The sequence below is a fragment of the Chanodichthys erythropterus genome, chromosome 10, assembly GCF_024489055.1.
Source record: "Chanodichthys erythropterus isolate Z2021 chromosome 10, ASM2448905v1, whole genome shotgun sequence".
In the NCBI taxonomy this organism is placed as follows: domain Eukaryota; kingdom Metazoa; phylum Chordata; class Actinopteri; order Cypriniformes; family Xenocyprididae; genus Chanodichthys; species Chanodichthys erythropterus.
The window spans coordinates 8,616,239-8,641,578 of NC_090230.1; the positions used below are offsets into that span (position 1 = coordinate 8,616,239).

General features: G+C 35.9%; 1 protein-coding gene across 1 annotated transcript; it reads left to right on the forward strand.

Annotated features, from left to right (window-relative positions):
* Nucleotides 1-9,993: 9,993 nt before the first annotated feature.
* Nucleotides 9,994-11,846, forward strand: LOC137028091 (leukotriene B4 receptor 1). Its single transcript, XM_067396850.1, has 4 exons — nt 9,994-10,560; nt 10,775-10,975; nt 11,145-11,188; nt 11,603-11,846. Exons 1-4 carry the CDS (start codon nt 9,994-9,996, stop codon nt 11,844-11,846), a joined length of 1,056 nt encoding a protein of 351 aa, XP_067252951.1.
* The last annotated feature ends 13,494 nt before the right edge of the window (nt 11,847-25,340 follow it).

Here is a 25,340-nt window from a genome sequence, read left to right on the forward strand (position 1 = left end):
TTGGAAACTTTGTCTGTTTTTTTTTTTTGTTTTTTTTTTTGTTTTTTTTCTCAACTGTCGTTTTGAAAATATTATGTTATAATATAAAATTATAACCGCATAACATTTGCCGGTCCAACCAAATTAAATGTGGGATCAAAACTGACAATCTGACCAAGAACTGTCTGGGATACACTGCACGATTTTAGCAATCCTATAAGATAATTTCAAATCACACTGTGCGACATGAATCTACTAAACTTGGGTATGACATGCATGTAGACTGTACGATGATGACACCTATTGACTCAGGCTATGATTCAAGTTTCTATAGAAGAATAAAACCTCATCAGCATGCGCTAGAGGTAAACAAAAAGACCAGTTGTAGTTTTTATGTGTGCTGAAAAAGAGATGTTGCGCTGATTTCATACCGTATTTATTGGTGTTTCAGTAGACGTAGGTTGTAGCAGCAAACACTGTGCGATGATTGTGCTGAATTTCTGACACTGTCAGAAAATAATCATAGGCTTTGGTTGCAAGACTGGGAAAATGGCCGTCTTTGAACTTCTCTCATTGTACGACATAGGACCACTGATTAAGAGCCACGATTGTTTCGCGATGGCTGTCTTTCATTTGAGACAGCCAAAAATCATGCAGTGTATCCTGGGCTTTAAACCTACAATCATTTTCTGACAGTGTCAGAAATTCAGCACGATCATCGCACAGTCTGTTTGCTGCTACGACCTACATGTACGTCTACTGGCCAGCCAATAAAAATGCGACATGAAATCAAAGTGACATGGAGCTAAAACTTAAGCTCTTTTCCCTTCTTTCACCGTTTTTGTCAGCACACATAAAATCTACAACTGCCAAAATGTGATTCAACATGGTCTTTTTGTTTACCACTAGTGCATGCTGATGACGTTTTATTCTTCTATAGAAACATCATTTGTTTTAAAATGAGACTTATATTTTATTCACAATAGAATATAGATCACTTGAGAGGAGGACTTTTATGACTTCAGTCACCTGTAACACTATCAGATCAGTTCTGATCAGTTTGAAATACAAGGACTAACATGCTATTTTCTGTAATTCAATCGAGTAAAATGTACCCAGGATGACAGTACTCCATGCACAGATACTTGAAAAATGTATGGTATCGGAGTAAAATTATGTCCAACTCAGGCCGATTAAAGAGATCAGGGCTCGTATTTTTAAAGCTAAGAATCCTCTCAGAAAGCTCCTAATTTAGCTTAAAAATTTCTATGTTGGATTCTTAGCTTAAGTGTGATTCAGGACCAATCTGAGAGCAACTCTGAGCGAGGAAAAGGCAAAAACTTTTATCTTAGTGATTAGGCGGGGCTGACCACATTGCTAGGTATCTAGGTATTGCTAGGTTGGTTGTCTAAGAAGGAAAAAAAGCAGGATCTATTAAGCCTTCACTTTGAAATTACAGGCATCATTTTTCACACATATTATATATATATATATATATATATATATATATATATATATATATATATATATACAGCCTTTTTTTTTTACCATGCTGTCAATGTTGTACTTAGGAGGGACACTACAGGCAATAAAACTTTTTCATGCACCTGTCAATTTTAAGCTTTTTGGCTTTTCATAAAGTGTTTTTTTTTTTTTTCATGGTGGAAAGTAAACATCCAAAATACACTTTTAAGTGTATATTTTATAGCTCTTTATCTATTTGGTAAAGTATTTTTACATATTTTTACATACATATTTTTAAAGGCCGTTTTCTTAAAATGAGTTTTTCTCTGAGTCAGAAATCTCCACTTCAGAAGAACTTATATACACCAAACTTTAGAGTTTTATTTCTATCTATTCTGAAGGTTTTTACAGAGGAATTTGTTGATTATGTTCATTCATGTTTATTTGATGCTATAAATTAACTAGTAGGAAGAGATGATCGGTTCATGAGCCGCATGAATTGAGGTGCTACAGCGATCTGTCACGACACATTAAAGAGCCACAAAATGGTATTTATTGTATAGATTTCTTTCAAAATGAGAAAATTTGAAATTTGAGACTGTTTCATATCGAAAGTAACCTGCTCTGTTTTGTATTTTTCACAACATGATGGGCTTGTTCGACTTCATGCAGCGCTGACCGATCGGCGTCTGACTTGAGTGCTAGCAGTGCATGCCGGTTAGAAATTTTGTCTGACTTGAGAGAGCACCGACGCCATGTGACTGTGAGATGGCATTGAAGAGCAAAGAGAAATTTTAGATCACAGTGAACTCACACTAAACTAACAGAATGAGAGTTTAACACTTTAGCTTTCCTGTAAAATTTGCCTAAAATGCCTAAAAAAGCATAGTAAATTGCATAAACCATTTGGAGTATATGCATGGTTGTGGTCTCTTTTGAAAAGTATGTGTAAAGCGGGTGGTACAGTGGAAAACTAACAGTTTAACACGATATCACAGTGGTCTCACATGGTAAGCTTATAGTATGAGCACATAGTGAGTATGCTGTGACCTCACATTGACCTGAGTGTGCTGTGACGTCACTTTGACCACAGTATGAGCACACAGTGAGTGTGCTGTGACCTCAAATTGACCTGAGTGCGCTATGACCTTACATTGACCACAGTATAAGCACACAGTGAGTATGCTGTGACCTCACATTGACCTGAGTGTGCTGTGACCTCACATTGACCACAGGATGAGCACAAAGTGAGTGCGCTGTGACCTCACATTGACCATAGTATGAAAACACAATAAGTGCGCTCTAAGCAATGTTCCCTCTAAGCTGCGCGCGTGCGCTGCTGCGCACTTCTGAAGCCGCGGCCGCGCAGAAGAAATAATTGCCGCGCAGAGAACAGACATGAAAATGATTGTAGTAGTTTAAATCAGTCGCGGTAAGAATATTGTCAGGTTTGCGGACTAAATACATCAATATGAGAGGCAACGCGAAACAAAAAGAAATGTGAAATAAAACGTCATGTTTTAATGAAAAGCGGTGGAAATAACGGATGATGGGCACAGAATGCTAACAAAACTCATTTACAATCACACCCACCACAAGTGTAGCTTGAAAACTCAAAATACGTAAGTGATATACCTCAGTTTAAATAGATTTTTGTGTGTGGTGGTCTGGGTTTCAGGGATGTTTAGATAACTATAAACGAGTTAACACGTTTAAATGCTTCAGTTTGTTTTCACTATATAATATATTTAAACAAATGGAAGCATTAAACTGATATAATACTGTATATCAGTTTAAATACTTAAATATTATATTTTATTATATTATAATGTAAGCCTAATAAAAAATTGATCTCACAAGGGGATTGTTTAGGGCTCCTTGCCATGAAAAATCTTAACCTCCTGGTATATAAAATCTGGGAAATTCATAAGCATAAACATGTAATTTTGATGGTTTAACACTGTCTGTTGCTAATAATTGACTGTACAAAAATACATTATGGTTGTCCCAAACCATCATTGTAACTGCTCATATTATATTATTAGAAAGAATTGAACTTTCCTGCAGGAGGACAGAAATTATTTTTAACAGAATTTCTTGGTAAAGACTGGTACAGTTAATACAGCAATGTGAAAAAATCTCAAGTAAAATAAATGTGCTTAATTTAGTGACTGAACTGCTTGTTTTCAAACATATTATTTAATAAATCACTAAGTTACATCAAGGGTCAAATAAAATAGAAACGGCACATTAAAGTTAAATGTTACAGTTGCATGATAAAACCATTTGTGTGTGTGTGTGTGTGTGTGTGTGTGTGTGTGTGTGTGTGTGTGTGTGTGCTTTTGTTTATATTACATTGTGGGGACCAAATGTCCCCATGATGTAATATAAACCTGAGTTCACCTACATCGTGGGGACCAGCCAGCGGTCCCCACAATGTAAATGGGTTTATAAATCATATAGAATGAGTTTTTGTGAAAAAGTAAAAGTTTGCACAGTTTCCTGTGAGGGTTAGGTTTAGGGGTAGGGGCAGGGTAGGGGGATAGAATGTACAGTTTGTTCAGTGTAAAATGCATTGAAGTCTATGGAAAGTCCCCACAATTCACAAAAACAAACATGTGTGTGTGTGTGTGTGTGTGTGTGTGTGTGTGTGTGTGTGTGTGTGTGTGTGTGTGTGTGTGTGTGTGTGTGTGTGTGTGTGTGTGTGTTTACATTCATTGTACAGGTCTGATATAAAGTTTTTGCTCAGGTGGCCAAAATGTGTGCTCAACAGAGAAAAGTTTTGCTCAGCGAGAAAAAAAATTAGAGGGAACATTGGCTCTAAGGTTACACTTTTAGCTCACTGCGACCTCATTGTGACCATGAGTATCCTGGGAGCTCATAGTGAGATCACTGTGAGATCAAATTGTTGACTGGGCTGATAACTTAGTTGGACTTTTTTTAACATTTGGATTTGCTCCAAATATTACACAATAGCACAGAAAGAGATGATGTTCTATTTTCTACTGATGTTTTATATATTAATTCATTTATATATTAATGACATTTTCTGCTGATATTTCATTTTACTTATAAAGTAATACAAATCATTTCAGTGAACTGACTCAGTAAATCAAGCCCCCATTCATTTCAATGTTTCAGCTTTTTGGACATGCACATCATAATAATTTCAAAAATCCAAAATTTTAAGAATTTTCCCATAAATGTGTCATATATCACAGAAAATGCATGGGAGAATCTCAGCGTTAATGTGGTAGGCTATATGGCACATAGTCAGGATAATTATGGTTCAAATGAGTTGCAGTTTTAAAAATAAGCTTGTTTTTACATTGGAAATTCTCAAAAACATGATTTTCTGAGCCTGAAATTCAGCAAATCTTTGACATGGTCTTACTCAGTCAGCATTCAAGAAATAAAGGTTATATTTTCACAGAATATTATTTACATTTGTAGGATGATTTTATGTAGAAAACAGTGAATCACAAAAAAAAAAAAAAGTTTTCACAAAACTTGTTTGGTAGTAAATGTCATTGAACATACGCTTCGCTGTTTCATTGCTTTTACACAGCTTTAACCAGCAGATGTGCTAAGCGCACAGAGTTTAAGAGCTTCATGAATCATTTGCAAATCATTGTGTCTTGTTTAATTCAAAGTTTAAAAAAGTCTTTCTTCTCCAACAACAATGGATTTTACTGTGTTAAGGTCTACACACCAATGTTTCTAATCAAAATACATGATTTGCAAAGGCTTCGAACGAAGTGTGCTTTGAAAGCATCCATACTGTCATTACAAAACTCCTTGACCACTAGTGCAAAGTGTTTATGCTCAGATTGCACATCCCAAACATGGTATTTGGTGAACAACTTCTTCTGCTGTGTGTGGGTAGGGCAAGTTTCATTGAAGAGAGAGAGAGAAAAGTGCGCAAGGCTCAGTTCCTGTGGTAAAATAAAATGGAAATGGCACATTATAAGGCTTAATGGCCATTGATTTTTCTACAGCAGTCCACTGAGTGTATACATCACAAATATGAAGTTTTGTGATTCATGTAATTTTCAAGATGAATGTAAATCAAAATCAGAATGTATCAAATTCAATTTCATTTCATTTAGATAATCATTGGGGAAATTACTTTTTAAATACATTTATAGGTCAGTGAGTCAGTGGTCAGCCTTTGTTTTTGCACACAAATATTAATGTTTAGGTCAATATCTGACTGTAGTTTTTGTACTGTAACTGATGTCACTTATAGATGTAATAATGATGATCTCACATGAGGTGTTAAAACAAGTGTGTTGCGTGTGACCTGTGAATGTGACTTCCGCTTATTGGTTGGTTTACAATCGCCCTCTCTTGGTTTCAAATCTCCAAATTACATTTTCATCTTAAAAGCCTTTTTGAAAGCAACCAGATTTAATCATGGGAATGCATTTTAGTTGTGGAAACAACACAAAGATCATACGGCATCTATTCTGTAAGTGTAATTTATTGAATATCTTGATAGATTTATTGTACAATGTTTCCTAAGATTCCTTTTTTGTTTCTGCTTTATGCATGTTTGATTTATTTATTTTTACCACAGGTCTACTAGTATGGTGTCAAGCTGTAGAAACAGAACTTACAAATTTGGGAGAAAATGTGACCATAAACTGTGATCTTGATGAAAAAGAGATTTATTGGATGGTACTGAAACCACCAAATCGTCCAGTTATGATATTACGGTTATTTTCAACTTCACCAACTCCTTTTTACTATGACGTAGGATTCAGAACCAAATATTCAGTGCAACCAAAACATTGTCTATTCATTAAAAATGTCACTCTTGATGAGTTAGGCATTTATTACTGCATGACCACTGAGGCACCTCCAAAATTCAGCAACGGAACAAGACTTCACATCATTGGTGAGTGAGCATTCGGTGATCATGCCAGATGGATGTTCATTGCTTTAGTTATTTTAATGTATGGTTATTTTGAACAGAACAAACTCAAATAACTGAGTGCCGGAACAACGTTGTGAATTATACTGAGCAGATTCAGAGACCATGGAACATTATTATCCTCATATCTGGTCTGATGCATGGTGTTCTGGTCATTGTTGTCATTGGTAAGTTCCTTTCATTAATATAATTTAATTAAATCTATTTGTTAAATATAACCACAGCTCTCTTCTCTTGTAGGTAGTGTATGTTGCGACTCTGGAAAAAATGCAAAACATCAAGAGGTAGATTTACAACAGACTCATTTTATTCCTTTGGAACAACTTCAAGAGTCAGAGACAATGGTAAAAAAAATAATCTTTTCTTTTCTTTTTTTCCATGTACATTTATTAATTATTCATTTCTTTTCATATTCTTTGCTGATTTTTTTTTTTTTAAATCACTGCTTGGAACTTAAAACAGATACACATACACATACATTTATAAATGCTAATGCTGGTTGCCCTGTTGCTCTTTCAGTATACTGAGGTAGTCTTTTCTTCGATGTGTGAAGAGTTTGAACAGAACCGGTGATTTTCTGCCACAGCCCAAATCATAAGCAGAAAACATTGTGGCTGACCTCATTTCAGCAGGTCAGCTTTGTTTTAAATATAAAATTTCATAGCATACATAATGAATAAAAAGATTTTTTTTTTTAATGATTTTCTTTATTTATTTTTGTAAAAAAATAAAAAACATCCACCTACTAGATGATGGCTAGCCGAACTCTTCTTTGCAGATCAAATGTAGGCAGTGTGGTTGGCTTCAAAGAGTTCGGACAAAATCAGTAAAGTTTTCCACATTGGTCACCTGATCACCAGTGAATCGCAAAGCTAGGTGGTTTAACCTTTAACAGAATGAAGTTAAAGTGTATATATATATATATATATATATATATATATATATATATATATATATATATATATATATATATATATATATAAAATTTACATGAAGAAGCAACAATAATCATTCTATCGAACTGTTAAAACCCCACTGACTGCACTACCATTTTTTTTCCATTTGAGGTTAAAAAAAAATTGTGTGGTGGCGATATGTCTAAAGCGAATGAACTCAAGGGTAAACCACCTGTCTAGAAAAACATGAGATCATATGAGTCATTTTCCAAGTGACCAACTCAGAGGAACTTGGTTTAAGTACTGAGCTTAGCTGTACGCTTTATTTGAGCTAAACCACATTGCTCACACTTCTGCTAAGGAGAGCAAAAGTTTTGCATGTACAGATTTAATGTCTATTATCTTTTAGGAGATGCAATAAACTTCAACTTGAACTGTACCAACTGCAGCTTAGTAAAGCAAAGTGTTTAGAAAAATAACATGCTGGCCTACACAAACAAGCAAACACTCTGAAATGTCCATCATTCTGCACAACATAAACTGTTAAGATATTTATTACAGTTTTACAAAGCATGTGAAATGCTTAATGACATGTAAAAACTAGAAAGGAAGCTGCAAAATCCTCATGTTGCTGTCCTTCACACAACAAAGCTGCACCATGTACAGGAAGTCAACCTGAACTCTGACCACAATGGACTTTGGCCATTTTGAATGGTAAGAGCCAAGTAAAAATGCTATCTCCAACTCTAATAATATGAAACAGGTTACATATATTTGAACATTTAGCTAAAAAAACTTTCAAAGTTTAAGCCTTCTTTCCTTCTACTATAATGCAGTACTGTCATTGGCCTCCAGGGGGAGACAGGAGCCATCATCTATACATCCATCCATTTTCTAAACCACTTATCATATGTACACAGGGATGCTGGAACCTATAACAGCATCTCATGCCTTAGGCATTGAAACACCAACCCGATCTCACGGCAATTCGTACGTATTTTACGAGGTGGCTAAATCGTCTGAATTCATACGACCTCACTCGTACTAATTCATACGTTTTTTGCTAAATCGTATGTATTTTACGAGTTGACAAATTTGTATGAATTCATACGAATGACCTACCCCAAACCCCGCCCCTAAACCTAACCGTCACTGGGGTTTAGACAAAACGTACAAATTCACACGAGTGAGGTCGTATGAATTTATACGAAATAGCCACCTCGTAGAATAAGTACGAATTTGTCGTGAGATAGCGTTGGAAACACCCTGAATGGTCATCTAGACGGAGCCATCAAGTATTAAAGTATGATTTATCTGCATACCCTTACGAAAAAGAGTATACCAAAAATACAAACAAAAACTTAAACACAACTACAAGCCAAGTATACCCCCTCCCCACCCCCCAACACACACACATAAAAAGTAGACTGAAAGTATACTTTCTTTCTTTTTAGTTCAAAAGAGGTATACTTATATAGCACACTTGAATATACTTATATTTTTTGTAAGGGTATACTGGACTTGAGAGTGGATATACTGGAAATGGAGAGGCTGCTCACTCCATAGCCAATGGGTAGAGCTTGACATCCAGCTCCCTGCCTCTGGACCAAATTAGTGGAGCTAAATGGTCCAACTACCCTAACTCTAACCTTACTAACTTACACATGAACCTAATTAGGTTAAGCTCCACTCTCTAGATCCACAGAGGTGAAGCTGGACTAGGTAAGCCAATAACACCTTGTTGCAGGTGATAGGAAGGCCAATAGGAGGTGCCCACCCTGACACCTGCATGGTGGTACTATCCCAGTATGCTCCTGTCCAAATGGTTTTGTAATGGCCTTTTATGTTTGGGTGAAGTCCACAAGACAGAAGGGTATCCCAGTTGTGATATTTGGTTTTAGAATGGTGTACTTATGCTGGGTCTTATTTACTTGGTCTCCACAGAGGACTACTACCCTCATACTGGTGCTCCTGGAGACCTACTGTCCTGCAAAGCTTAGCTTCAACCCTAATAAAACACACCTGAACTAGCATGGTTTTTTAGAAAGACTTGAAAATTACTGTCAGGTGTGAAACTTTGCAGGACAATGGGTTTCCAGGAACAGGGTTCATCACCCCTGAATTAGAGCACAAGTCCTTTAGTGTACCAGGAAACTATCCTGTATCCACTATCACTGTCCTTTGGAAGTTTCAAGTTTAATTCATTTCTAAAGCACATTTAAAAACAAGAGATTTTGACTCTCAGAAAAAATCCTTGTCACTGAGGCAGTACCCCCAAAGATAACCTTCGTACCTTATCAATGCTTAAAGAGTGCAGAGTACATTTTTTTAGTACATTTTTTTCATCTCTGACATTGTGTGTTGTAAAAAAAAAAAAAAAAAAAAATCTCACTTGTCTTCTTTCTCTCTGTGTAACATGTCAGTGGTTCTTTGACAGATGGCTGGCACTGAATTTGTTTGCTATGACAGGCACGTCTAGTCGAACAGGAAACAAGTTCAGATAATGATCACATTATGCAGTCTCCATTATGCACTTTGGTGAAATTTGTTTTGGTAATTCATCTGGAAAGCTATCAATGTACACCAGCTCTAATGCACAATAAATAGTTGGGCGTCTAATGATGTTGCTGCTGGTGCCATTTTGGAGTCGAGAGTTACTCAGACGACAGTTGTTCTCTAAGAAGGTAACACTCTCCTCTCACAGTACATCTCAAAACCATGTCAATCCACCTTCTATTCAACACCACCAACTCTGTAACAAACAATGTTACTGATATAGCCGTGAGTACTGGTGCTGGAAGGATCATAGGAGCTCTGATCCTCTGCCTTTTTTTACCTATTGGCATCTCTGGAAACCTCTTGATCATCTGGAGCATCCTGACTCAAACTGGCCACCGTTCCATCACCACCCTCCTGATTCTAAACCTAGCCTGCGCGGATGGATCCCTGATGTTTTTATTGCCCTTTTTCATTGTTTATTTGGTAAAACACAGCTGGATCTTTACCCTGCCACTGTGCAAGATTCTGTTGTACCTCTGCAGTACCAACATGTACGCTTCAATATTTTTGATAACGCTGATGAGTCTGCACAGGATGGTGGTTGTCGTGTGGCGGAAACATGCTGGTGTTCTGAGAGACCGGAGGGCACTCATTCAGGTGTTGGTGGGACTGTGGATTCTTGCTCTCTGTGTGTCAGTACCGAATTCGGTTTTCTGGACCACTTTCAGGAGTGAGAACGAGCCAAAGTTTGTAGCGTGTGCTTGTAAACATTCACAGCCACAGGATGTAAGTTAAGTTCTAAATTCTAGCTTTTCCTGTTCAGAAGACTAAAATCAATGCTAATGACACAGTAAACGTCTGCTCCAACAATAGACACACATGCCTTTCATAAATATAAAAAACAAGACTTTTAGAGAATGAATAGACAAACTCTATATCTGAAAGGAAATCATGTTAAATTATTCTACACAAGCTGTCATATGACCTCACTCTGATTTAGGTGATACTCCAGCACTGTTTGGAAATTCTGTTGGGTTTCTTGATGCCATATGGACTGATCATTGGCAGTTACGTGTGTGTCCTACGCAGAATTCGCAAGACCCGGTTTCGTAGGCACATCCGAAGTGAGAAACTCATCCTGGTAATTGTCATCACCTTTGGCCTGACCTGGCTGCCTTTCCACATCATGAATAAGGTGGAGGTGTGTGTAACAAAACCCCTTAAAGGTCCATGGCTTCAAAAAGTTTAAAAACGTTTTAAATAAATCAAATTAAGGCCAGTGAATCAGCAACATTTCCTTAGTTTGAAATAAAAATAATAAGAGAAATTTAAATTCCTCAATTTTCAATCTCATTGTTTTTCCTGAACAGGTGGCTGGTGCTTTTCTCCCAGAAGATTCCCCTACAAAAGCCAGGTGAGTAACTAAAACTAATGCCCTGTTTACACTGGGTGTTTTAATCAGTGTCTTTTGTCCACTTTCAACCACTTCTATCCTGATTTCTTCGAGGGGAGTAGATGTAGATGATCAGTATAGATGGAGAGATGAACACATTTGACCACATGAGCAACTACACTACAAAAACAATCTGATCAAATGCATCTTCAACTACCTCTGGAAGTGGTCGAAAGTGGACAAGCTCAAAAAGTTTTAGACCCATTTTGCACTTGTAATTAGCATCATCCACTTGTGATCTGATCGACAAAATCGCGTCTTAATACCAGGGGTAAACAGAACCTAACGACATTCACATAATGTTTGGAAATGTCATTCTGGATCCTTTAATTGTGTTTATCTAATTTAATAACTAATTAATCCTCATCCTCACAGACTCAGTCAAATCTGGATATCTTTCCGGGGCTTCACCTCCACTTTCACCTTCATCAGCAGCTCTATAAACCCTGTTCTTTACACTTTTGCTGGAAAGTCCTACATTAAACGTGAGGGCCTGGCCTTCATGGCACGGCTGTTTGAGAGCTCAGGGATTGAGTCCACACGAAAGATCCGGCAGAGTCAGAGCAATCAAGAACAAGAGAAGAAAGAAGAGGTCGACCATCTCAAAGATGGAATCTGATTTCACCACTAGCGCTAATGCTAGTTTGTACAATAAAGTAGAGAAATGGAAAAGGACCTCAGCATCAACTTGCAGACTGCAGTGGGCTCTCAGTTGCAAAGTTGTCTTGTTTGGGTTATTTTTGGATCTAGGCATTTGCAGTGTGTTTTATGTATTTCTGAAAGTTAGACTGAATGATGCTGTCCCTGCTGAAAAATCCAGCACAAACCAGCATGAATTCCATGCTGGTCCAGGCTGTTTTATGCTGGTTAGTGCTGGTTTAGAGCTGGTTTAGCTGGTGGACCAGCATAGTCAAGCTGTTCTCAAGCAAACCGAAGCACGTTCAAGTTCGCCAGCACGGTCTTGCGGGGTTAAGAGTGAGTAGTCCAGTTGTCTGTATGCAAGCAGTGTTTTGGGGACAAGCATTGTTTTTGTAAGCATATTTCTACAGTATGTACAATATTATTGATGTAAATTAATAACAATATAAGATTAGAACATATGATTTATTGTAATATATAATTATAATTTTGAAATTTCTTTTGCTCCCTCCTTTGAAAGTAAACTGGAGAAAAAAAAATAGTTATGATTATATTATTGAGCAATGTCATTTGAAGTTTTGAATAACAAAGTAACATTTTTTGTCTTTTTCAAAGGATCTGCACACAAATCAGTTCAAATCAGTTAAAATAGCTTGTGTACATTGCAAAACTAAGACATTTAGAGATATGAAAACAAAGAAAAATGCCAAATAAGCATAATCATAAGCAGTTTGTTCAATAACATGGGTTATGAGAAGAATTCTTTCAATGGGACAGTTAATAGCAACTTGAAAATGAAAGTTCAAAATTTAAACATGCTGTTTTTAAAGACTTTCATACTCAATTGGGAACTCGCGTGTAAAAATCCGGCTGTTAGTCACTGATTCCAAAAAAAAATTACTTAGTAAAAGGTGTCATTGCAGTCGAGAGCATGAAATTTTGTAGACAATAGTGATAGCAAGTACTTTCAGCAAATGCTGAAAGATGTTAATTCAATAAAAGCCAAGGGCCAAGTAAGGCCCAACTAAAGGGAACCCTAATTATCGTAATGGTGACAGACTTTTATACATATGAAAGAAATAAAGCCAGATGCTTTTGGTGTTGCAATGATTTTATTTGCATTTGATTAAATATAAGGCTGTGTGACTGTGAGTCAGTTGTTATTGTGCTGTTTGCTCATCTCTTCTCTTTTTTTCCTGTTCTTGTTGTTCCTCTTATCTTCAGTGTATATTCTATATATTCTCGTCGCTTTATAATATAAATATTGAACCACTGTACTCACATGAACTGATTTAAATATGTTTTTAGTACCTTTATGGATCTTGAGAGAGGAAATGTCATTGCTCCCTATGGAGGCCTCACTGAGTTATTGGATTTCAACTAAAATATCTTAACTTGTGTTCCGAAGATTAACAAAGGTCTTATGGGTGTGGAACGACATGAGGGTGAGTAATAAATGACAGAATTTTCATTTTTGGGTGAACTAACCCTTTAATCTTGAGTCGAAAATAAAATAAAATAAAATAAAATAAAATAGCAAAATATGATCTTAAATCTTAAATGTCATGGATGCGGTAAAGAGACGCACTACCACCCAACCTCACAGTCGTGATTTTTAAAGAGCCAGTACACAATTTTAACAATTTACATATTTTCAATGTAAAAATACAGAATATTTATCTAAATGGTATACATAAATAAATTAAGCTTACAAATTAAAACAATATAAACAAAAATATTCAAAGGCTGAATCTAAGCAAAAAATAGGCTCCTACACATATAGCACATATATACAAATATAGCACTGTTTGTGCTATATTTATTTAAATAAATGTCATTTGTTTTAATATTTTTTCATATAATAACATTTTAAAGTGTGGCTTGGGTGTCCAAATATTTTTATGGTCACTGTACAGTATTTAAAAGATTTGGTTCAGATCTTTATCCAGTAGAGGGCGCCACACAACAGTGAGACAAAAACATTCAGAAAGAGGCTCCTTAGTAGAGAAGTAGAAAGGTTTGTAATGACAACAGTAAATTACAAAATTACTTGTATTTCAAAAATATGCACCCTGGTGCAAGGTGATGTTTATTAACAGCGAGGCTTTGGTAATCCACAGATTATGCAATATTTACAAAGAAAAAACTGTAAAAAAAAAAAAAAAAACACTGCCTCATGCAAAAGAATCAAAAACAGCAATATAATAGTACAAAATCTATAGATTTTTTTATAAATATACATGTATCCTCCATATATACTCCAGCAAGAAGGGTTTTAACTCTGTAGATCACAGCACTACAGTTGCACGCTTCTCCATCTTACCAAGAAACAAATTACAGCTCCTTTTATAATAGTCACATGACCTTACACGTCCCCTTCCAGGGTAACTTGCAAAACTAGAAGACTGCAGCTTTAAACATAAGAGACTGTCTTCGGCAGTGCTGTGGTTCGCCACCACCACCTCTGACCCAGGACAACATCACAAAACAATCCACATTAAAACCTCTTACATTACATTTCATCAAATGTAAGTGCAATGCATGTATGTAGGTAGGGTAATATATGTAAGTGTGAATAATATGTGCTATATATACGGAATGGGATGGAGTTGAGATGCTGTGATTAATGTCCAAGTGCCGTAAGTTAGCGTGTGCACCCACCATTACAACGGCAACGGAGGGTAAAAAGTGAATGAGCTGTATGTTTGTATGTGTAAACAAGTAAACCAGTGTAAACCAGTGCCATTCAGCCAAGGCTGGATTTCCTCCTCCACATCACATCCTCCTGGAGGAATGCAGTGCATTACATGAGACAGGTAGTCTGCCGCAACATTCCTCTTCCCAGGGATGTGCTGCACTTGGAATTGGATGGGTTGTAGGGACAGGTAAGTGAAATCCAGACTCTGCAGGAAGAAGCCAGGAGAGATGCTAGGGTCAGAACAGATAAGGGGCTTAGCCCCAGAGAACAATTAATGACAGAACATGACAGGAAACATGATTATGAAAAAGACAAAATAAAAGACATGAAAAAAGTGTGGCTCTTGACACCAACGATTGGGAACTGGTGGTCCAGGGAAGTAGAGCTGTGGTGGGCCTGGTCCGTGGAGCAAAGGTGAGTCTAGACCATGAAGCAATGGTGGGCCTGGTCCGTGGAGCAGTGACCAGGGTAGTGCAGGCGGAGCAGATAGGCAGAATGGCGTAGGCTGGGCAGGTAGGGCAGACCTCCAAGGTAGAGCAGAAGACCATCATAACATATAAAATGATACAGAAGACCACCATAGCATATCAAATGAGACAGAAGACCCCCAGGGCATATCTAGTGGGACAGACACAGCTAGATCAGGCAAAACACAAATCACAGAAAGGTTAGCATTGGCCACAGGAGCTGTGACAAAACAGGCAGACTCCTCGAGGGTGCCCTCCATGGACATAACTGGATCAGTAAGGTGTCTCTGGTTTTCAGGAAGTTTGTGTACAACCTCTGCAGTTGTGTTGAGGCAAATGGGAAGTTCAGGTGCAACCACTGCAGTTGCGTCGAGGTGAAAAGGAAGTGCAGGTATGACCTCCATGGTCGCATCAAGGCAGGGAATTCAGGGACGACCTCTGTGGTCATGTCAAGGTGGACATGAGATTCAGGAACAACCTCCATTGTCGCATCAAGGCAGAAATGAAACTCAGGGGTTAACCCTCTGGGGTCTGTGGGGGGTTTAGGGCTCTGGAGAAGTTTTGACATGCCCTGATATTTGCAGTATAGCCTCTCACTGCAAAAAACTCAAGATCCAAGGGGCGGAGTCTGGTAGGTTAAGGTATATGGAAAGTGGGAGGAGTTGGATCCCGCCCTTTAAATTTTGTGTTCTGCAGTTAGGACCATCTCGATATTTGCGCCGGGAACTTAGGAGACCAGGAAGGATGGACCTTCATGGCTTTACCGAGGACCCAGGCTCGGTTATGGGCATATGTAGGTTTTTAGCAACATTTCAGACCAAAAAAGTGAAAAAAAGTGAAACTTTTAGATCCAACTTGTCATTTCTGTCACTGTTTTTTGTACTTCAGTAGAGACAGAAGAGCATGGGCAGCTTAAATTCTTCTTTTTACACTTAATAATGAAAAAACACACTATAGCTACTATCAGCAACAATAATACAGCTATTACAATGTAAGCTGTATGTGATGTCTTCACACTGTCTGCACCCGTTTTTTCTCCTTCGTTTTCTTGTTTGGTGGATTTGATTTCTTTTTCTGCTAGTGATTCTGCAACAAAAAAGTAAAGAAAAAACTACATTACTGCACAGTTGTAACGAAGCGGGACTGAGGCAGAGATCCATTTGCAAGCTTTTATTTAATGTGAGCATAGTCGTACAGGCTGGGTCGATCAGGGGTAAACAGGAACAGCAAGGAACAGGCAAAGTCGTAATCAGAGTACAGGCAGTAGATCGAGGACAGGCGGATATCATTCACAGATCGGTATACAAAGCAAGGGTCAGGACAGGCAGCAACGGGTCAATAAACAGGAAACAGACAGGAACGGTAACAGACAGGCAGACAGGGAAATAACGCTCAGAGTTGTCACAGGGTGAATCAAGACTTTGCAGTGAGGTGGTGTGTGTGAAAGTCCTTTATAGTCCTGGTAATGCGTGGCAGCTGTGTGTGGTGATTAGTGTAGTGATTGGTGGAGTGAGTGCAGGTGAATGGCAGAGAGAATTATGGGTAATGTAGTCCGGGAACTGACAGGAACAGACGGTGATCGTGACAACAGTGATAAAGACAACAGATCAGTTTATAATTTATAGCAGCATTCAGACAGGAGCATCACTAGTTGGTCCAACACTTATTGTATTCAGAATGTATAAAAACGTTTTAAATTAAAATCCTCATACATTCAACCAGTTTCACGTACCGATGATTAGTTGTACAGTCTCCTGTTTAAAATAAGATGAGTGTGTGATGAAGCAGCTGAACTGTCCTGCATCAGCATTTGTCAGATTATTGAGTTTGAAGGGGAAGTTTCCTTTCTCATACTCTGATGGGAAAGTTTCAGCTCTGTTCTTGTACCGTGGGTCCTGTCCTTCCACTGAATATTTACCCTTAATTAAACTATACACAATTTTGTCATTATTGTTTCTCCAATGTACATCAGTGTCTTGGAGTTTAAGATCATGTTCAGTGGAAGAACACGACAGGACAACTGAACCACCAATAACAGCCTTTACTGTGACCTGCAGAGACACTGAAATGACAGAAACTGGAACTGTAAACACAGTCTGGCATTTATTAATGTGGCATGATTTGAACTTTTAATGTTTTGTTCAGATGCTCACCTATATTTATCAGTACTGTAAACACACAGATGAAGCACCATCTGCAGAAACAGAACAAAAAATACCTGTAGTAGATCATGACACTGGTAATGGTAATGGCAAAGTCAAAGTTTGATTCCCACACAGACGGGATAAGATGACACTGTGGACTAATAATGTAATGTTTGTCAGTATATCGGTTTGTTAATGGAGGATAAAACCAGGAGCATAGCAACTATTCTAACACACACATGTTTGTTTGAGGACATCTCATAGACTTCCATTGTTTGTTTGTTTTATTTATTTATTTATTTATTATCAGGTTAATTTTCTATTGCCTTTTGGTAATGGCTCGCTTTGATCAGTTTCTGGATCACAAACTGGAGGAGGAGTGAGGAAACAACTCAAGGAAGCATCAATTTGGACCTGTCCCAAATTACACCCTAAAACATTGCAGTCTTCCTTTGAGTCCACACTTTTGTGATGCAATGCCAGGTAGAAGTCTGCTGCAGAGCTCAAGGGTTTGAGGGCTTGGACTCAATGGAAGACCTTACCCTGGGTCTCGTGGAGTTAACAGACATACACATGTTGGCCATTGTAAGCCCTTAAGACTGCAAGAGCACACAAAGTGTGCCAGAACTATGTTCTTAGATGCACGCTTAAAACCAGCCTGAAATATAAGCTGTTTTAAGGCTATTTAAGACATTTATGGGGCAGTTCATATCAGATGTTTGTAGCTAATTTGAAATATCTGTAAATTAAATGTGGGTGTAGCAATCAGTTTTTAAGATTTCAAGATTTCCCCATTTAATAGGACTTGGTCTTGGATGCCCGAAATAGAGTGCTGCAGCTATGATGTCAAACCCAGAAGACTAATTCACCAGTGGTTCTGTCAGTATTTTCCTATGGGTTTTTATAATGGGGTTTTTACATGTATGAGCAAAATAAGGTCTGTGGTACAGTACTGGTTATATTACTCATTACACCCCACAAGCCATGTAATGCCAGAGTTAAGTAATGCCACAACTTACATTTGACAGCGTGTTCTTGTCAACTATTCTAAATATCAAGTATTATAAAATTAAATAATGGCAACATTTGAATATAAGCAAATATAAGTCTTTCAAGCACAGACTGTTTACTCGGCGGCCATATTTGCAAGATCTCTAGACAGAGTGCTGCAGGAGTGATGTTTTTACCCGGAAGACTAATTCACCACTGGTTCGCTCAAGATTTTCATATTGATTTTTATAACGTGATTTTCTGTAGTAATAATATCTTGATAATTCTGGACGTTTTGCTCTAAAACATAATACACACACTCCTATCAAAAATGCAAATTTAGAAGCTGTTTTTTTTATTTATTTTTTTAAAAAGTATGTTTCTAATAAGTCTTTAGTTAAAAATGTTTGGGGTGTGAGTGCGTGCAGTTTACATTACAGAGCAAAACGTCCAGAATTGTCAAGCTATTATTACTACAGAAAACCATTACTCTGGCATTACATGGCTTGTGGGGTGTAATGAGTAATATAACGATTACTGTAAGGAATTACTATTGGCAGGGAGTAATAAGTAAAGTAACAATATTAATTTTGAAAATAGTAATGAGTAATGAATAATATATATTTTTTTTTTTTCTTAGGGTAACAAGCCCAACACTGTTAGCTGGATATTAGTACCTAAACGTAACCCTGCAGAAAAAGAAGAAGAACAAGAAAAAAAAGGTCCCCGCCATCACGCCACTCAGACACCAAGTTTGAAAATTAACTGGAGCCTGGGGTGAAAATGCCACCACTATTAATTTGATGGACTGTTTATTTGAAATGGGCCCCTGAACTGCTTAGGCTGCTCACAGTCAAACCTACACACACACACACACACACACACACACACACACACACACACACACACACACACACACACACACACACACACACACACACACACACACACACACACACACACACTTTAAGTGATAATAATTACATTTAAGGTATTTGTTTTGCATCATCGCAGACACCAAGAGGGAAATAATTGTAGCCATGTGCTTAAAGACCCAGGTGAAGCCCTGCTGCCTGGTAAATTCCAAAGTATTTATTATAAATAAGTTTTAATGTATTTAATTATGTATAAATCAAGTCATTTTATTTATTAATATAAATAAATAAAATATGCAAAATATGACACATTTTAGAACCTGTTACAGGTATATTATAAAAATTAACCAAGCCCATCTCAGAATAGATTGAGTGCAGAATAGAAGGTGCATCACTGATATTATGTGGGAGAAAGGGAAAAAAAACTTTCAGGAATTTAGAAGATGCTAATCAAAGTCTAGATAAAACCATAAGTATAAAGATGTATGTGAATGCACTTGTTGTGTTTTATTATAATAATTATATAATAATTAATAATTTATTATAATGTCTTATTGAGATGAAAACACACAACATGTGTAAAATGTCCTCCTCCACACTTTTCTTTGCTATGCCTCTGGGTAAAACCTATAGGCTACATTCTTTAAAGTCAGACACTAACATTATTACTATTTTATTACAGAAGTTATTACTATTTTATAGTTCCATTAGTTTGATTTAAACAACTTCATTATTCATCGTATCCTAAAGACCAATTGAGTGGTCATTCGTTCATTGATCATTGAATTCATAATTCAGATGTAGCCTGTCATACATATATTTTTTTGATCATTATTCAATTAAATTGTCAAAATTCATCAGTTGAGTAAGTTAATACATATATACAAAACTTAAATACACCTAAAGATCAAACTACTATCAACTAAAACTAACTGCATATACACTGAGACACAAAAGACAATGCAATGTGTCACTCAGGTAATGCTGAAGTTGACACATCACTTGCAATGGTCAGCTGACACCATGGGGTCAGTCAGGCTGAATCAGAATTTTTGATTATCTTTTGTTCACTAGTGTGATGTGTATCCGAGTGAAAAGGATTCTCAAACAAGAAAAAAATGCAGGGCGATGTAACAAGACAGTTTTAGTAAAAACAGGCGTGGGATCCAAATGCAGTACAAAGTTTATTTGGGAAAAAAAAAAAAAACTAAGTAAATCTAAGCAATGAAACAAGATAATCCAAACATGGGGAAAATAGAAACTAAAACAAATGCATACGATACATCCATACATGGAAAACACCAGACATGAACAAGGGAAACACTGGGGTTTAAATACACAGGTTAACAAGGGGCTAATGAGGGACAATGAAGGTAATGAGTATGGGGAATTACAGGTGTTACAGAACATTGGCAAGTTGTTAAAAAGAATGTTAAAATGTTTTTATAATGTGAATAAGTGAGAGGACGATATGGAGGTTGGAAAATAGTTTTGACGTGATAAAATATTAAACATGCTTAAAGAGTTAAGGCAGGTGTACACTGTGAGTTCAGACACTCGATAGACTGTGATCTATTATGAGTTAGTTAACCTGATAATTGTGTCAAAGCAGTTGGTACACGGACTGTGCTGCACGGTGAGCCGACGGCATCATATGCGCTTTCTCCAGAAAGGAAGAAAAAAGAAAAAAAAAAACGCCTGCGAGCCCGGCTTTAGTTCACACAAAAATTGCACTTAAGTGTCATCATTCACGCACCCTCAAGTTGTTCCAAACCTGCATGAATTTCTTTCTTCTGCTGAACACAAAAAAAGATTTTTTGAAGAATATGGAACCAAACAGTTGATGGGCCCCACTGACTTCCATAGTATGGGAAAAAAACACCAATGAAGTCAATGGCATCAACGGTTTGGTTAACGACATTCTTGAAAATATCTTCTTTTGTGCTCAACAGAAGAAAGAAATTCATAGGGGTTTAGAAAAACTTGAGGGTGAGAATAAATTATGACATAATTTTCATTTTTGGGTGAACTAACCCTTTAACTTGATTAACAAAGTGGTGATGGTAATAGGGGCATTGGGTGTTAAAAAATTGTGGTCAGAACGAATTTGACTTTTACTTCCTCTGCTTGATTTGGGAAGTTTTTTTTTTTTTGTGTGTGTGTGTGTGTGTGTGTGTGTGTGTGTCTTCCTGTCTTTGCTTCAGAGCTGCAGTAGATTTGGGCAGAAGTTATGTGGAGAGCAGAAGATTCATATTGAGGTGTTTTAATCTTGGAAACAACATGAAGATCATTCAGCTTCAGCTTTGTGAGTTTATTATATGATATGGATATATACATGCTTTGTAAGATTATTAAAATTGTAGGCTATGTTTTTATGTTATACGTCACATGGGCTTATGTGGGTAATCTTATGTTTTTATCTTATAGATGCATTAATCTGTTGTCAAGCTGTAGTGACAGATCAACAGACTGATTTGGGATCAAATGTGACCATAAACTGTGATCTTGATGGTAATGAGGTTTATTGGATTTTACTGAAAACACCAGATCCTCCAACACTGATTCTACGATCATTCTCAACACCAAAATCCCCTTTTTACTTTAATAATACATTCAGAAACAAATATTCAGTGCAATTTAAACATCTGGTTATAAAAAATGTGACTGCTGATGAATTAGGAGTTTATTACTGTATGAAAACAGGCAATCCTCCAAAACTCAGCAACAGCACCAGACTTCACATCACCGGTGAGTTCATTTACTTTTTCAGTGATCAAGACATAATGATGAAATCTGCTTGCATACATACTTGCCATTTACTACATTTTTAGATATGAAAACATAATTATATTCATAAATAACATCATATATTATCAATATTTTTAGTGCAATAACTCTTTAGCCATTGCACATTGCAACAGTAACAGTATTTACTGTAAGAGACTGTGGACGCTTTCTTTACAGAATCAACTCAACTAACTGAGTGTCACAATCATACAACTGAGTGTCAAAATCATACAGCAGTGGAGTTTATTGATCAGAATCAGACACAATGCCAGATTATTATCATCATATCTGGTCTGATGAACGGGCTGCTGGTCATTGTGCTGATCGGTGAGATATTTTCAGCCATCTGTTTAAATATTAATATAAGCTGTTTATTAAATATTAATATAAGTTTATTAAATATGTAAAGGTTTTTTTTTAGGCTTTTGAGTATTTCATTATTATTGTGACATTTATGTCACATGTTGTAATATGTTGATATGTTGTGATATGTTTATATCATATATATATATATATATGAAAGAATAATACAACCTTTTTTAAATACTGAATCTGAAACACTGTTCCAATTTTAGGACTATTAAAGGTGTTTGTTTTTGGAATCAGAAGGTTTGCAGAACAATCACAGCTCAACTCTGATCTACAGCACACACTAGTTGAGGTAAAAATTATGTCAAACAATAATTATAACTAAAATTAATTTCTGTCTTGATAATTGATAATTCTTGCTGACCTGTTAATCCAACAATAGCGTTCTATATTTTAGTTCATTTTTGTTCAAACTGCAGCTGAAATTGCTAATATTGATCTTTCAGTACGCCACGGTGGATTTTTCCAAGCTGCGTAGAAATATTCGCTCCAGCCAAATCAACAGCACCTATACTGGACTAAAGTCATGAACACATGAGTATGACTGATATTATATATATATGCTTATTATATTATATACGTATAATATATACTTATTTTGTTCACTTTTCTTTGATGTTCAACTCTGATACCTCTAAAAGTTTCAGTTTAGATCCGCTCTGACGGACAACAAAAAACTCCCTGAAACTTAACTCTTCATCCAGATAGCGGTATTCTCTGTTTTTACTGTTATTTTTATTTCTTATGCGTTCCATTTTTATTATTATGTATTTGGTTCTTCTTTATGTAAAGCACTTTGAATTACCATTGTGTGTGAAATGTGCTATACAAATAAAATTGCCTTGCCTTGACTTCCCTAAAAAAAATTATTAAAAAAAAAAAAAAAAAAATCCCGATCATAGAGTCTTTGGGAAAGTTACTGTGCAAAAAGTAAAAATATAAATATATAAATATACAAATAAGTTAAAATTGACTAAATTTAATATTTCATTCATTCTGCTTTCTAAAGACATTAATAAAGGCAGTTATTTTATTGAATTGACAGCTATAGATTAATATTTTCTTTTCTTTTCTTCAGGTTTATAAATCTAACAGTACTCTAATAATGTGCAGAAAATGTTACCTGGAAAATATTTAATTTTTATTATGTGGACACCCATTTTTTAAATTATTGTATGAATACTATATGAATGTTTTATACATGAATATATGCAGGATACCTGTCTATTTATTTTAGTGGGTCCCGCAAGTGAATTGTATTTGAGGGTCAAGGCATCAAAACGTTTGAAAACCCCTGCTGAAATGTGTTTGAGAACTTTTATGTTTGCTAGTTGGTCTATTTCTTTTTGTTAGTTTGAAGATTTTTGTTTTAGAATAGCTGCCTTAATCTATATCTGCTGAAACTTTTGTGAGTGGTTGTCACAGTGTATGAATCTTTCTTTTTATATACCATACATTGATCTTAGAATGGAGAGTGTGAACATTATTCATTATTTTTCTGAAGCCTGAAGTTTTCCATGTTGTTAGACGAATAAGAGTTAAATTTTTATAGAATATAAAGTAAACAGAATCAGATAAATTATGATAATCAAAAAGTCTGTTTTTGTAAGTCAACTAAAATGTTGTGGTTTGTCAACCTACTTTTGTCTAACTTTGCACTCGGGATTTTTGTTATTTTTGCATTTGTTTACCTTGTGTTTTCACAAAGTGAATGTATGAAGAATGAGTCTGTTTCAGTTTTTAAAATGTATTTTATGCTGAGAAAACTCTATTAGTGTATTTTGGTCAAATAAAAAAAAATGCTCTAACAAAATCAGAAATATTTTCTAGATGGAAAAACATCCTTTTACTTTAAATGTACAAATTTTGTACATATTATAAAGTGATATGATTGCCTTTAATACATTCTGTTCTTAGATCTATATCCATTTCACAATATATAAATAGTTTAATATAAAATAATATTTGAAACACACGAGAACTTGTCCCAACCTTACATTTATGAAAAATACCCTTATTCTGAGAACACAGTTCAAATTTTCAGTTAAAATCTACCATTATTATGAAGTTGCTTCATTATGAATAAATCAGTTTTTGTCTGTGTGTATGTTTTTGAGCAGGTCACTTTTAATAATATATGAGAAATTTGTTTAGCTGGCTAGCTTACTACAGTCCCTCTAGTGATAATATTATACCTCATGTAAACAGCCGATGAAATTTCATTAAGAATTAGGAGTTTATGACTGTATGAACACAGACACACATTAAACACCATTGCCAGATTATCTGTAAATTAATAATAATTAAACTAAAAAAGAAAGTAAAAACTATAAAGTGGTCCTTCGTTGTTGGAAATGGCACTTGACAACCAATGAATCTCACCTTTGTATAGAGTGGAGGTTTAACTGTGAAACAAGTGCAGTGTTTTTCCAATGCCTTTATGTTTATGTAGCTCAGTTCTCACAGTTCTCTAAACCTCAAATGGAAACAGCAGCATTGCAGCATTGCATTTAAAGCATGTTTACAACACGTATACTGAAATTTATATTGCTGTGAAAAAACGGAAACTAAAAGCTCAAAGCGATTTCATATGACATATATATCTAGAGATATTCTCAAAGGCTTTAACCAATTAAAGAAATTCTTACACAAATGTCCTACTATACTTTATATATATATATATATATATATATATGTGTGTGTGTGTGTGTGTGTGTGTGTGTGTGTGTGTGTGTGTGTATCAGGTATGGTATGATATTACCCTTTTGATCTTTAATTCATAAAATTATCAAACATAACCTTTCATTGAAGGAAAAGAACTGAAAGGAGAAAATCACATTATGAAATAAATGTTTTTCTCCAAAACACAAGAAATTATTTTTCTCTTATATAAACGTTGATCAGTTACCATTATCAATTATCTCACAAATATTTGCTAACTCAATGTATTTGTTTTTACAATGGGGTAATTTTGTTGCAACAGCATTAGGAAGCTTGATTTCAAATGGTAAATTTAATTTTAAAAAGACAAGTAAACAGTAATAAAATAAGAACAAATTACCATCAATAGCACAAATAAATACAATAGAATAAAGATAGAAATTAAATAGACTGCTTTCTTTTTTTTTCAGGTAGGTCTAGCAG

Bases quoted from the DNA above. Each gene is read 5' to 3' on its own strand.
- LOC137028091 (XM_067396850.1), top strand. From the start codon at position 9,994: ATGTCAATCCACCTTCTATTCAACACCACCAACTCTGTAACAAACAAT. The intron at 10,561-10,774 runs GTAAGTTAAGTT...ACTCTGATTTAG, and splicing joins AACATTCACAGCCACAGGAT to GTGATACTCCAGCACTGTTT. The intron at 10,976-11,144 runs GTGTGTGTAACA...TTTCCTGAACAG, and splicing joins ACATCATGAATAAGGTGGAG to GTGGCTGGTGCTTTTCTCCC.